This window comes from Aquila chrysaetos, chromosome 9, assembly GCF_900496995.4.
Source record: "Aquila chrysaetos chrysaetos chromosome 9, bAquChr1.4, whole genome shotgun sequence".
Lineage (NCBI taxonomy): Eukaryota > Metazoa > Chordata > Aves > Accipitriformes > Accipitridae > Aquila > Aquila chrysaetos.
The window spans coordinates 43481251-43496206 of NC_044012.1; the positions used below are offsets into that span (position 1 = coordinate 43481251).

At 69.7% G+C, this 14956-nt stretch overlaps 1 protein-coding gene across 1 annotated transcript; it reads left to right on the forward strand.

Annotated features, from left to right (window-relative positions):
- The first annotated feature begins 2409 nt into the window (after positions 1-2409).
- EMID1 (EMI domain containing 1) lies at positions 2410-14563 on the forward strand. The gene is given in 16 exon segments (XM_041126373.1): positions 2410-2934; positions 5187-5300; positions 5451-5554; positions 8124-8210; positions 8311-8372; positions 8530-8656; positions 9143-9241; positions 9445-9582; positions 9853-9939; positions 10055-10107; positions 10204-10233; positions 10235-10258; positions 10408-10452; positions 10534-10578; positions 11465-11549; positions 13952-14563. Coding segments are annotated over 16 exon segments (1554 nt in total). The 5' UTR covers positions 2410-2791; the 3' UTR covers positions 14263-14563.
- Positions 14564-14956: the final 393 nt, after the last annotated feature.

Sequence of the window (14956 nt, forward strand, 5' to 3'; positions counted from 1 at the left end):
ACAGGGACGTGGCATGGGGACATGGAGCCAGGGCAAGCTCTTGGAGCTGGAACATGGCATGGGGACCTGGAGCTGGGATGAGGACGTGGCATGGGGACATGGAGCCAAGGCAGGGATGTGACACAGGGACCTGGACCCAGGCTAAAACACACCTGAGGAGCCCTGGAGGGATTCATGTCATCAAGCAGGGGCTGGGCATGGGTGAGGGGACGCCAGAGCCGGGTGAGGGGACCCCAGAACCAGATGAGGGTCACTCAGGGGAGCCGTGGGGACAAGGTCCTCTGCAGCCTGAGGCTGGGCCCCATGTGCTCAGCTCTGGGCTGGGGACAGCCTGGGACAGCCATCAGAGAGCAGTGGGTGCGGGGCTGCCCCACTTTGGGGGACCCCAATTCCTGCAGTCCACCCAAAGCCCCAGCCTCCAGGCTGCCGGAGGGAGCCTGCCAGAGCCAAGCAGGATCCGTCCCACCGGTGCTGAGCCCTCATAGCACCCCAGCCCTGTCCCCACCGTGCATGGGGGGACCACCCAGACCTGGGGGATGACCTGTGCATCATCCAGTGCGATACGCACCCCCCCACACCCAAGGGCCCTCACCAGACCCCGGGCGCCCGACCATAGCCTTGTTTAGTCTGAGGAGGAGTACGGACGGCCTTCGGCTCCTCCAAGCACCCACGAGGGTAAACAGCACATCCCGCGCCCTGCAGCAAGGACACACCGAGGCCAGGCTGCCAGTGGTGCTGCGGGGGGGCCGGGGAGGGCTTTGGGGACACTCCCGTGCTCTAACCACCAAGGGGGTGGCTGCCAGCCGGGGGGCCGGCAGGGCTCCCACCAGGGGAGTCGGGGTGATGGGTCCCCCCAGGCTTGGGTGCGTGCTTTGGGGGGTGCATCCCCCCCGCCTGTGCTGTGCCAGCTCCCCGCTTACCCCCCTGCCCAGAGGAAGGTGGCACCCATGGGTGGGGGGGCCTTGTGGGAGCGCTCCCTTATCCGCTCCAGCGCAGAGTCCTCCTGCCCCGCTTGTGTCCCCCCCCAGACCAGCTCCAGGCTTTCCAGGGCTCTCCCCACGCTGGAGGGGGCCGGGGGGGGGGGGGCAGGCAGAGCACAGCTCCCCTCGCACACCCCCCACCCCATGGATGGGGGGCCCGGACGCGTGGGTTCCCCGCTGTCTCCCAGGGAAGGGACACAGCAGGTTAGCAGATGAGACCACCCGGACGCCTGGGTCCCCCGTGCAGGCAGGGTGGGGGGGTGGGTGCTGACAGCCTCGATCGGGGGGGCCGAAGCCCCCACCCGCGCCCCGCAGAGGAGAGGGGTGGGGGGCCCTGGGGTGCTGCCGGTGCGGGGACGTGTCCCCAGACACACACCCAGACACAGACACACACCCCCCCCCCGCTGACACCCCCGGCAGGGACCACCCACGCACGCCCATGCACACACGCGGCCTCCTTGCACGCCCCAACACAGGGACCACACACGCGCACACATGGAAGAGGCGGCCGGAAGAACAGCCGGAGACAACCGGACAGACAGACAGGCTGTGTACTGTGTACACACAGGCAGACACACACACACGCGTGTGTGCACAGAGACACCCACGGACCTGCGGCACATCGCACACGGACGGGCACGCGGGCACGCGGGTGTGGGCGCGAGGACACACGGACGCGCACGCCCATGCACACACGCGTGTGCACTCATATGCGCTCATGCAGACACAAACATCTGTGTACCAACACACACGTACGTGCTCACACGCGTGTATACCCATGTAGACCCAGATCCACACACAGAAGCATACGTGTGTGCACGCATGCACACACAGATGCACACACAGAAGCACACACACGTGTAGCCACGCACACACAGACGCACACACACGTGTCCCCGTGCACGCACAGAAGCACACAGATATGTGAACCCATGCACACGCAGAAGAACACATGTGTGTGTACCCATGCACGCATTCATGCACACAGAGGCACACAGAAGCACACACGCGTGTGTACCCATGCACACACAGAGGCGCACACAGAAGCACACACGCGTGTGTACCCACGCACACACAGAGGCGCACACAGAAGCACACACGCGTGTGTACCCACGCACACACAGAAGCGCACACAGAAGCACACACGCGTGTGTACCCATGCACACACAGAGGCACACACAGAAGCACACACGCGTGTGTACCCACGCACACACAGAAGCGCACACAGAAGCACACACGCGTGTGTACCCATGCACAGAGGCACACACAGAAGCACACACGCGTGTGTACCCATGCACAGAGGCGCACACAGAAGCACACACGCGTGTGTACCCACGCACACACAGAGGCGCACACAGAAGCACACACGCGTGTGTACCCATGCACACACAGAAGCACGCAGATGTGCGCACCCGTGCACACGCATGCGTGTGGACCGGCGCGCACACACACAGGGACGCACACACGCGTGTGTACCCACGCAGAGCGAGGCGGAGGGGCTCCCACCCGGGACACACTCGCTCACACGGGGACCGGGATCCCGCATCTGGGACCAGCCCCCCGCATCGTACACCCCCCCACCACCGCGTCCGCGCCGCCAGCGGGACCCCCGGGCCGGCGGGGCGGAAGACGGGGGGGGGGGGGCGTGGGGTCCCTCCTCCTCCTCCTCCTCCTCCTCCATCCCTCCTCCTTCATCCCTCCTCCTCCTCCTCCTCCCCCTCGTCCCCTCCCCCTCCCGCCGCCCCGCTCGGTGCCGGTGCCGGTGCCGGTGCCCGGGCAGCGCGGCCCCACAGCGAGCCCAGCGGAGCGGCATGGCGGGCCGCGGCCGGGGGCCCTGCCGCCGCTGCCTGCCCCTGCCTGTACCCCTGGGGCTCTGCCTGTGCCTCTGCTGCCTGCTGCCGCCGCCCGTCGCCGGTTCCTGGAGCCCGGCCGTGCTGCAGCCCGCCGCCCGCAGGTACCGGCACCGGGGGGGGGCACCGGGTGGGAAGCACCGCGGTGATGGAGCAAGGGCACCGAGGGCGGGGGGGGGGGGGGGGTCAGGCCACTGGGGGGTACCGGGAAGGGAGCGTGGGTGGCACTGGGGGGACGGGGATGCGGGCACGGGGGGGCTCCGGGCACCGGGGGGCACCGGCTGCTGGGGACGGCTGGCCGGGGGCTGCTTGGTCCGTGCTGATGGGGCTAGTCGGGCTGGGAAGGCTGGGGGGCTGCTGGGGCTGGGGTTTACCCGGGGATACTGGGGCTAGCTGGGCTTACTGGGGCTGGGGGTTACTGGGGACAGCAGGACTTACTGGGTCTAGCATCACTGCTGGGGTTATCAGAGCTACCAGGGCTAGCAAGGTGCTGGGACATGCTGGGGCTACTGGGGCTGCCTGGGCATACTGGGACTGCTGGGGCTGCCCGGGCACGCTGGGACTGGTGTGGGGTGAGTGGTTCTGGCCCCAGGGTCCCGCTCGTCCCCGGAAGGTGGTGGGGGCCGAGGCAGCCCACTGCCCAGTTCAGGGGGCTGTGGTCCCTGTCCCCACGATCCCGTCCCAGCAGGCGGGGTGCCGGGGGGGGTTGTTTACAGGAAACCTTTGGCTCTGGCCATGTCTCCGGCACCGGATTGCCGGGACCTCCCGGTTCCGCTCGGGTCGGCGAGGCGACGGGCAGAAGCTGCCTCATTTCCCCTTCCCTCCCGGCCAAGCCCAGGAAGCCCCCGGCGCCTTGGCACCACCCTGCCGTGTCGTGTGTGTCCCCCCCCCCCACCAGATCCCCCCAGCCCACAACCTGGCTCCCACCACCCTGCTGTTGGCATCAGGGGACCCGCGAGCCCCCACCCTATCCCTCTTGCCGGGCTAACGCATCCCTGGGGGTCCCCCGTGCCCGAGCAGGGTGGGGCACGAAGCCAAGAGGCTGGTTTTGGGAAGCGGGGTGGGATTCGGAGCCAACCCCGACGTGGGCTTTGCCCCAGGTACGTGCGTGCCCCGGCAGCAGAGCCCGGGCCCGCTCGGTGCACGAGTGTCGGCCCAGCAGCGGGTGGGCCGGGTCGTGCCAGGCCATGCGAGCTCTCGCACGCCGATGCCCGCCAGCTCCTGCCCGGCTCCCCGGGAGGGCATTCCCCCACGTCCTCCCTTTGCCAGGCGGGAAGCGAAACGGGCCGGGACCCGTCCCATCCCCATCCCCATCATCCCCGCGGGCGCCCGCCGCAGCTGGGGCTGGCACCGCTGCTGCATCCTCACGCCGAGACGGCACGGCCGCATCCCGACGCAGCACCCGTGCCATCCCCGCGTGCGCGAGGAGCATCCCCCCTGGGAGCTGGATGCCCACCCAGGGCGGACGACGCCGGGGGCTTTCACCCTGGGCAGGGAGGCCGGAGATGCCACCGTCCCCCGGGACCCCGTTTTGGCATCGCGGGGCGGCAGCAGGAGCGTGGAGACAGCCCCGGCGGGCTCGGCGCTTTCGTGGCCCTGGCACGGAGCCTGCCTGGGACGCTGCCCGGCCGGAAAGCCCTGTGCCACCCTGCTGTGCCCCCCCCCCCCCACAAACACACACCCCCCCCGGCATCTCCCAGACAATTGTCCCCCCGCGGCGCCCACTCGTCCCCGCCACCACCGCCTCCCTGCTTGGAGGGGCTGTGCGACGCCGCGGCGGTCCCAAAAAGCTTGGGTTTTGACCCAAATTGCATGGCCTCGGAGTTTGAAGCTCCCGAGGGTACAGCGAGTCCTGCTTGCTGCAGGGATGGGGACGCAGCGTTGTGGCACTGGTGTGTCCCCCCCCGCAGGGGGAAACTGAGGCTGGGGCGGGGGGGGGGGGTGGCATGACCGGGGCAGGCAGGGTGGGCAGAGCCTGGCATGAGGAGCCGGCGTGGGGCAGGCAGGCGCCCGAAGAAAGGAGCCTTTGTGTGGGGTGGGCCGGGGGCGCGGGGGGGGCTCTGGGCCCCGCTCCAGGCCTGTCGGCGCCAGCGCCGTGCCGGGCCGGGAATGCAGCAGGAATGCGGGGCCTCAGCTCCCCCCCCCCAACCCCAGCGTGCCAGGGCAGCCCCCGCACGGGAGGGTCCCCCATGGGCACCCCGAAAGCTGAGGGTGGGCATCTCCCAGGGCAATTTAGGGGGCAGGACCCCCTGGGACGGGATGGGGACACGACATAGCCCGGGTGGCACCGCCGCCTCTGCCAGCCCCACGGTGTCCCCCGGGAAAGGGCTGATGGCACCGGCGGTTTCCCTTCCAGCAACTGGTGCTCCTACACGGTGACACGGACGGTGTCGTGCCACGTCCAGAATGGCACCTTCCTCCAGCGGGTCTTCCAGGGCTGCCGCTGGCCCCTGGCCTGCAGCGGGGGCAGGTGAGCGGTGCCACCGGGGTCCCTCGGGAGCGGGGACCCGGCATCCCGCCCCAGCACCCTGGGGTGCTCCATCATCCCGGGGTGCTCCATCACCCCGGGGTTTCGGACCCGGGATGGGGCTGAAAGCGCTGCCCTGCTCTGTGCCAGCAGCTACCGCACCGTCGTCCGGCCCATCTACAGGGTGACCTACAAGACGCTCACGGCGCTGGAGTGGAGGTGCTGCCCCGGGCACGCCGGGGCCAACTGCGAGGAAGGTGAGAACCGGCACCGGCCGTGGGAAGGGGGTCTCATCCTGCCCTGGCGCTGGGCTTCTGGTCCTCTCCATGGCCGGGGTGGGGTGGTGTCACCCAGGGGCTGTGCCCGGGCTGCGGCCCCCCCCCCGGCCATCGGCATCGCTGCTGGGGATGGGCAGGGTGCGGTGGGGTGGGGAGGGCTGGATGGAGAGGTGGACCCGCGTGTGGGTGGGAGGGATGGCTGTTCCTCTCCGTGGGTGGATGGAGGGACGGATAGAGGGATAGAGGGACGGATAGAGGCATGTTCCTCTGTGGGTGGGTGGGTGGATGGACGGAGGGATGGCTGTTCCTCTCCGTGGGTGGATGGAGGGATGGATGGAGGGATAGAGGGATGGATGGTCCTCTGTGGATGGATAGAGAGATGGATGGATGTTCTTCCATGTGGGCGAATGGGTGGATGGATGGATGTTCCCATGGCTGAGTGGATGGATGAATGGATGGATGTTCCCGCGAGTGGGTGGGTGGGTGGACGGATGGATGTTCCTGTGGGTAGATGACTGGCTGGCTGTGTCCACGAATGGATGAATGGATAAGTGGGTAGATGGTTGGCTGGACGTTCCGGTGTCGCTACGTGGATGGATGTCCCTGTGTGTGCATGGACGGGTAGGTGGCCGAGTGGGCGGGCGGATAGATGGAAAGAGATTCCTACGGGTGGGTGGACAGACGGGTGGGTGGCCCTACGTCGGGCTGGAAGGGTAGATGCGGGAGTGGGTGGGCAGATGGCTGCTTGGCTGGCTTTGCCTGGGGGTGGCTAACTGGAAAAGTCGATAGATGGATGGGGCGTGGATGGTTAGACGGACGGATGGACGTTCCTGGGTGGGTGGGCGCGTGGCCGTGCCCACGAGGTGACGACTGCCCGTGCCCTCCTGCCCGCCGTCCCCGTGTGCGGCCGGACGGCGGGTGGGCAGCTGCCTGCTCGCGGGTGGATGAATGGGTGCAAGGCTGTGCCGCGCGTGGTGGGACGGGCGCTGCCGACTCGGCAGCTGGCCCCCAGCCTGCCGCCTTACCGGGGGCCGGGGGGGGGGGATATATGTGTGTGTGTCTTTGTCCCCATCGTCTCCCCCATCCTCCTCCCTCCCTCTCCCCCCCCCGCCCCGTACCCCAGCCCAGCCTCAGCTCTGCGGGGCATGGGGGGAGCCAGCTGGGTGGCAGCAGCCCGGGGGGGAGGCGGGGGGGCTCTTCCTCCTCCTCCTCCTCCTCCTGCTCTATGCGTGCTTGGCCGGGTGCCCCACATCTGGGCCCGCTTAGGGCGGCGCTGGCTGTCCCCTGCAGCATGGCGGTGGCCATGCCGGGGTGGGGTGGCAGTGGGGGGGGGGAGAAGGGGGGCACGATGCCGCCAGCTCTGCTCCAGACACCCCTTTCCTGCCGCGCCGGGTGGCCCCAAGCTGCTGTCCCCAGGGTCCCTCGGTGGGGACGGGGGGGGGCTGGGACCCCACAATGGGTCATGGATGCGGGCAGTGTCCCCAGGAATGTGGCCCTCCTCCAAGGGCATCCCCCCGAGCTGGGGCTGGGGGGGTCTCGCTGGGAGGGGGGGACACGGGACTGGCTGGGGGCCGTGGGGGTGTTTGGGGCGATGGGGTTCAGGACCGTGGCGGGGTTGGGGGGGCCTGGCTTGGGGGTGAGTTTGGAGTATCTGGTGGGTGGTTGTGCATGGGTTTGGGGGGGTCTGGCTGAGGGTTATGGGGTGGGTTGGGGGGTCTAGTGTGGTCATGGGTGGGTTTGGGGGGACTGGCTGAGGGTTATGGGGTGGGTTGGGGGGTCTAGCGTGGTCATGGGTGGGTTTGGGGGGGACTGGCTGAGGGTTATGGGGTGGGTTGGGGGGTCTAGCGTGGTCATGGGTGGGTTTGGGGGGGGACTGGCTGAGGGTTATGGGGTGGGTTGGGGGGTCTAGCGTGGTCATGGGTGGGTTTGGGGGGGACTGGCTGAGGGTTATGGGGTGGGTTGGGGGGGTCTAGCGTGGTCATGGGTGGGTTTGGGGGGGACTGGCTGAGGGTTATGGGGTGGGTTGGGGGGTCTAGTGTGGTCATGGGTGGGTTTGGGGGGACTGGCTGAGGGTTATGGGGTGGGTTGGGGGGTCTAGCGTGGTCATGGGTGGGTTTGGGGGGGACTGGCTGAGGGTTATGGGGTGGGTTGGAGGGGATCCGGCATGTGGTCATGGGTGGGTTTGGGGGCATCTTATTCAGGACTGTGGGTGGGTTTGGGGGGGGTCTGACTCGGGGTTATGGGTGGGATTGGGGGGATCTGGCTGATCGCGCATGGGTTCAAGGGGGATCTGGCTTGGAGCCGTGGGTGGGTTTGGGGGGATCTGCCCTGGGGCCACGGGTGGGTTTGGGGCTCTGAGGCTCACCCGGAGCGAGGATGGGGCAGAAGCAGCAGGACCCCCTACAAGCCCCCCCACACACACATTTTGGGGTGAGGGGCAGCAGGCTTTCCCAGCCCTGTGGCCCTTGGGGGGTCCCCCACCAGAGGCGATGCACTGGGATGGGGGGGGGGTGCTCCCTTCCTGACCCCCCCCCTGTTCTCTCGGCAGAGGCTCACACCTTCCTTGCCCTGCGGGACGCCGGCCACCCCAGCGCTGCCCCACGCCGTCCCTCCCTGCGCCCCACGGCTTTCTCAGGTGGGTCCCTCCCCAAGCCAGCCGCATTTGGCATGGGCGAAGACGGGTGGGTGCCCCCCACCCAACGGCCCGTGCCCCCCCCCCCGCTTTCCGCCCGCAGGGTGCCTGAACTGCAGCCGCGTTGGGGAGCTGACAGCCCGGCTCGCCACCCTTGAGGCGCAGGTAAGCCCCACGCTGTGCCACCGGCCGGGGGTCCGGCCACCTCCCTGGCTCACCGTGCCACCCCTCGAGGGGTCCGGGAGCCCTTGTCGGGGGGGGGGGGGTCACCTTATGGTCCCCCCCCCTGCTGCGGCACCCAACTCTCCCATCTCGTTGCCAGGTGGCCCGGTTGTCGGTGGCTGAACCCCCCACCTCCCCGGCACCCAAAGGCAGCAACCCGGGCAGGGGGCCGGAGACTGGGCAGCTCTGGGGGTCCCCGGCTGCCCGCGGGAGCCCCGGGGATGACGGTAAGGCAGGCAGCTGCCCCCCGGCCACCCACATCCCACGGCACCGGCGGTGGCAATGCCACGTCCTGCGAAACACCTGGGTGTTGTCAATATTTGGGGGGGGGGGGACGACAGACCTGGGGGGACCCCCTCTTGGAGCTCTTTACCCTGGAGGAACGGGCTGTGGGGTGGTCCCAGTCCCACCCCAGCTGTCCCCAGGGAATGGTGGTGACACTGAGCCACACGTGGGGACCGGGCCAGCTCTGGGGAGGGTTTGAAGGGCTTTGACCCCCCCACACCCCCCAAGCGCTTCTGGTTTGAGGCAGGGTGAGGGCACCGGTGTGGGGCTGCTGCCCTTGGGGTGCCCCCCCCCCCCCGCCCCGGACCGATGCTTTTCCCACCCGCACCAGGGTTGCAGCGGGGAGCCGTGCTGGAGCGTGATGGTGGGGACTGGGCAGGGGTGGGGGGTCCCCGGGGTGCTCCCCTGAGGGTGCTGCTTGGCTGCAGGGAGATCTGGCTCGCGGGGCCCCCCCGGCCCCAAGGGAGACGCAGGAGGACGGGGACCATCCGGCATTCCTGGGGTGAAGGGTCCGATGGGACCACCAGGTAAGGGGTGCGGGCAGGGGGGTCCCAGCCCAGTGCCTGGCTCTGGCTGAGCATCCCCTTCCTGGCAGGCAGATTTTGGGGGGGGGGGGGGGGTGTCCGTGCAGTGGTTTTGGGGCTCGGAAGTGCTCCAGCGCCGCACAGCTTCAGGCATCAGGACTTTAACAGGCACCTCCCAACCTTCACCCTCCTCTTCCTCCCTGCAGGTCCCCCTGGCCCCCCAGGACCACCCGGCCGGGATGGAGCCAGGGGGCTCCCCGGAGAGAAGGGGTTACCCGGGCCCCCCGGCCCCCCGGGACCCCCTGCCCCTGTGGGGCCAGCGATACCCCGTATAGCCGAGCCCAGTAAGGAGGGTCTGCGGTGGGGGGGGGGGGTCCCTTCCCCTGGCTGACCCCAAGGATGGGGGTCAGGGGGGGGAGCTGTAGCGTGGCAGAGCATCCCTGCCCCAGTGATGGGGCTGGAGGGGCAGCCCGGCCGTGGGGAGTGGGCTACGGGGTCTGGGGTGGGAGCATCGCCCAGGCTGGGGGTAGCGCGGCCGGATCCTGCCTGGCTGGGTGGTGCTGGGAGCCCCCGGGGGGAACTGGCCCCTGCCCACCACCCATGCTCTCCTTCAGGGGACCCGCTTCTCTCCAACACCTTCACCGAAGCCGTCGGGGGCATCGTGGGTCCCACCGGACCCCCCGGACCCATGGGGCCGATGGGTGAGCGTGTCCCCCCCTTCCCTACGCCCCTACCCTGGCACTTTGGGGGTGCCCCGGTGTGGGGTACCCTACCAGGGCTGAGCTGAGCTGAGCTGAGCCCCCCCTCTCCTTGCAGGTCCCCCCGGCCCCCCGGGTCCCATCGGGCCACCCGGCCCCCCAGGACCTGACGTAAGTGCCGGGAGCGCCGGGGTGGGGGGCACGGGGTGGGCTGAGCCCTGTGTGTCCCCCCCCCCAGCTCATGACACCCACCTTGTCCTTGCACAGGGTAAAGCCGGGGCACCTGGAGCTGCCGGCCCCCCCCGGGGAGAAGGGAGACAGGGTGAGTCCCTGCCAGCCCAGGGCTGTGACACGAGTTGGGGAGGTCTCAGCCTGGGGGGGGGGCGGTGGGGTGTCTGCCACCATCTCCCACGGTGGGGGGCTCCGGCCGTGCTCCCCAAATACTGACGGGCTCTTTCCCCCCCTCCCCAGGGTCCCCAGGGCCACCCAGGCAGCCGTGGACAGGACGGGGCACAGGTACGTTGCTGGGTCGGGCCCCCCCGGGCCGCAGCCCCCCGTGCCCCCCCCCTGCCAGGCCGTCTCCTTTCTGTGTTTCAGGGCGAGCCGGGCCCCAGGGGCGAGCCGGGCGAGAAGGGCACTTGGGTGAGTGGCCGGTGGCACTGGGGACAGGAGTGGGGACATGTCTACTGACAGGGGCTGGCCACCCGTGGGTGCTGGGGGGACAGTGATGGGCTTGGGGGGGGGCACCCTGGTCTCTCCTATGGCTTGTCCCTGGGACCCCAATGATGGCGTGGGGGTCCCCAGCGGTGCCCAGTGCCCCACGTCTCATCCCTAGGACCCCAATGGTGGCATGGGGGGGGGGTCCCAGCTGTGCCCAGTGCCCCACATCTCATCCCTGGGACCCCAATGCTGGCATGGGGGGGGTCCCAGCTGTGCCCAGTGCCCCACATCTCATCCCTGGGACCCCAATGGTGGCATGGGGGGGGGGTCCCAGCTGTGCCCAGTGCCCTTGTCCCATCCCCAGGACCCCGTCAATGGCCGGGGAGTCCCCAGCTGTGCCCTCACTCCTGGGACCCCGGTGATGGCACACGGATCCCTGGCTGTGCTTGTTTCACACCCCCCCCCCCCCCCAAATGCTGGGGGAAGGGGGTACCACCCCTGCATGCTGCCCCCTCCCATGGGGGGGGGGGGTCACACCATCAGCACAGCCCCTCTGTGCCTGGGCAGGGTGATGGGGCACAGAGCCAGCCCCCCCGGGACCCCCCAATACAGGAGGGCACAGAGCTGTGCTGGGGGCACAGGGTGGGCTCAGACCCCCCCCCCGGGGTAGGGCTGGGGGCTGGTGCCCCCCCCCCCCCCGAGAGGTACCCCCATTCCTTCCCCCCGTCTTGTAGTGAGTCGGGGTGTGCCGAGAAGTGGGGGGGTACCCGTGTCCCCTCCATGCCCCCCCCCCCCTCCCAGGGGAGGTGGCCCGGGGCCATGTGGGGGTCTGGCCCCCCCCTCACCCCCGTCCCTCTCTTCTCCCCAGGGGGAGGGTTTGCACCAGCTCCGCGAGGCGCTGAAGATTTTAGCGGAGAGGGTTTTAATCTTGGAAACAATGATTGGGCTCTACGGTGAGTAGGGGGGGGGGCCAGCCTGGGCCACGGGCGGGGACGGGGACCCCCGGGGTGGCCCCCACTCCATGGGGTGGCCCCCATCCCCGCTGGCAGGTCACCAGGCCCCCATGACGTCACGGCGGCCCTCGGCTCGCTGACGTCATGGAGCTGCGGGGAGGGGTCCTTCGGCACCCCCTCCCCTCCGCCGCCTGGGCACCGGGGGGGGGGGGGGGGGGGGCGCAGGGGGTCAGCCTCGCCCCGGCTGCGGTGTGATGTCATCAGCCGTGCATGACGTCACCACCCACACTGCGACATCGTGGCCAGCACCGGGGACCGCTCATAGGGCGAGGGTCGCCGGGGCCCCCCCTGCCTGCACCCATGGCTGGGGCACCCCAGGAACACCCCCCCGCCCCCCGGGCACTGCCCGGGGTGCCCACCTCGAGCAGGGACACCCGTGACAGTCTCCGTCTTGGGGACAAGCCGGTGGCCCCCCGGGCAGGTTGGGGACATGTCCGTCCCCCCCACCATGTGTCCAGGGGCTCGACGTGCTGGGGGGGGGGGGGGGGCAGAGGGAGCACCCCGCTGGGACTTGCCTGGGCAGGGGACAGCCGTGTCCCCATCAGGACACCGGTGGGGACATCGAGGCAGCCGCGGCTGCTGTAGGGTCAGCGCAAGGGACCCCCGGCCCCCCCCCCCGGACCCACAGGGATGGGGGACCCCCTCGCATCCCCCTGGGGCCACCACGGGAGCCCCCGGCACCCCTCTGAAAGCGGGAGGAGCACCCTCCCGGGAGACCTGGCACCCCCCCCCCCCCCCCCCCCCCCCATCGCACCGGCACCCCCTGCCCGCCAGGGCTGCACCCACGCTATGCCACCCACGCCGTGCTACGCCGCCCGTGCCGTGCCGTGCCGTGCCGTGCCGTCCCCGCCGCGGCGGCGAACGCGCGCTCTGCTCTGCTCTCTCACTCTCCCCCAGGCCAGTAGCTTCCAAACCCTCCTGCGGCAGCAGGCCCGGCTGGAGGTCCTGGCTAGAAGGGTCACCTTGCTGGAAGCCATCATCTGGCCAGGTAACCGCGCCGCCTTCCCTCCTCCCCTCCCCGCATGAGCTGGGTGCGCCGTGGCCCCCCCCGCCCCGCCAACCCCCCCCCCGGGAGCAGGCATGGAGCACGGGGGGCTGGAGCCCCTGGGAGCAGGTCCCTGGAGCACCCCCAGGGCCAAGGGAGACCATGGAGGTTCTCTTGGATTGAGAGAGGTGACCATGGAGACCCTCTTGGGCCAAGGAAGACCATGGAGACACTCTTGGATTGAGAGAGAGAGATGACCATGGAGACCCTCTCAAACCAAGGGAAATCCTGGAGCCGCCCAAGGTTCAGGGTAGACCATGGAGCCCTTCTCAAACCAAGGCAGACCCATGGAGACCCTCTTAGACCAAGGGAGTCCCTGGAGCCCCCCAAGGTTCAAGGGAGACCATGGAGGTTCTCTTGGATTGAGAGAGATGACCATGGAGACCCTCTTGGGCCAAGGGAAATCCTGGAGCCGCCCAAGGTTCGAGGGAGACCACGGAGCCCCTCTCAAACCAAGGGAGAGCCGTGGAGACCCTCTTGGACCAAGGGAGCCCCTGGAGCCCCCCAAGGTTCAAGGGAGACCATGGAGGTTCTCTTGGATTGAGAGAGACAAAACCACGGAGCCCCTCTTGGACCAAGGGAAATCCTGGAGCCGCCCAAGGTTCGAGGGAGACCACAGAGCCCCTCTCAAACCAAGGGAGACCCGTGGAGACCCTCTTGGACCAAGGGAGCCCCTGGAGCCCCCCAAGGTTCAAGGGAGACCATGGAGGTTCTCTTGGATTGAGAGAGATGACCATGGAGACCCTCTTGGGCCAAGGGAAATCCTGGAGCCGCCCAAGGTTCAAGGGAGACCAGACCATGGAAACCCTTTTGGCTTGAGAGAGAGATGACCATGGAGACCCTCTTGGCCCAAGGGAGACCCCAGTGCCCGGCCCCCACTGTGCCAGGGTGCCCAGCTGGGGGGGCTGCGGGTGCCCCCCACCCTCTTTCTGCCCCACTCCCCCCCCCGCCTCCATTTTCCAGCTGTGCTTTCCTGCAGGGGGGACCCTGGCTCTCGGGGTGCCGGCCGGGGGTGCCAGGCAGGGGTGCCAGCCAGGGGGGGTCCTCCTGTGCGTGTGTCCCCCCCCCCCCAGTCCAAGTGTGCCTCTCCCAGCATGGGGGTCCCGGGGGACAGCCGGAGCCGTGGGGCTCCACACTGTCGCGTGGCTGGGGGAGCGATGAACCCCATTTCTGCGGGGCAGGGCCCCCCCCCCTGCCCACAGCACCCATGGCAGGGTGACTTTTTTTTTGGGGGGGGGGGGGGGCACTGTCCGGCATCCTCCCACCGCCTGACACCTCTCTCCTTTCCTCCCCGCAGAACCAGAGCCCGGCTCAGGCAGCGGCCCCCCCCGGCACGGTGGCACCCGGACCCCCCCGCAGCAAGCGGGGTGGCAGCAACCAGCCCCCTTACCGCATCGTGGCCCCCCACCGGCGCCCCCCCGGCAAGCAGTGACGGATCCTGGAGTGGGGGGGGGGTCACCCGCTGTTACCCGCCCCCCCCCCAACCCTGCGCCCACCGCCGTGCCGGTACGGGCAGGAGCGTCGCCCTGGGGGAGGGGGGGCACGATGGGGGTCACCCCCCCCCCCCCAGCCCCCTGGTCCCGCAGGGCACTTGGTGCTAGCCGGTAGCACGGCACCGGCCCCCCCCCCCTCTCTGCTTTGCCCCCCATCGCTGCTGCTTGAACCCCCCCCCCCCGGGGGGCGTGGGGGGGCAAAAGGGTGTCAGGACCCCCCCCCTGCCCCTTTTCTGCCCCCACCCCAATGTGCAGCTCTGGGGGTGCTTCATTTCTTCCCCAGCCCGAGCCCCCGCGGCCACCCCTGCCCCGGGGAAGGGACCCCGGGGGGGGCCGGCGGTGGGGACCCCCCCCCCCCCAGCTTCGTCCCGCTGCTTTGGGACCCTCGAGGGTCATTAAACGTCTCTTGAACCCGTGTCCTGCGGCGTCCCTCAGCGCCCTGGGGGACCCCCACGGGTGCAGCTGGGTGGGGATAGGGGGGGTGGAGCGGGTCCCCTCCGCACACAGTGGGTGGCCTGGGGACAGTGGGGGGGTCCCACGGGGGGGTCCCTGGGGCTGCCGGCGGGGTGGGAGGGGGCCACGGGGAAATGGGCTGCGGTGACCTGGAGGGGGACCCAGGGGACACATGGCTGAGCCACGCCACCCGTGGGACACCTACCCACACCATGCCACCCGTGGGACACCCACCCACGCGATGCCACCCGTGGGACACCCACCCACACCATGCCACCCATGGGACACCCACCCACGCGATGCCACCCGTGGGACACCCACGCACACCATGCCACCCATGGGACACCCACCCACGC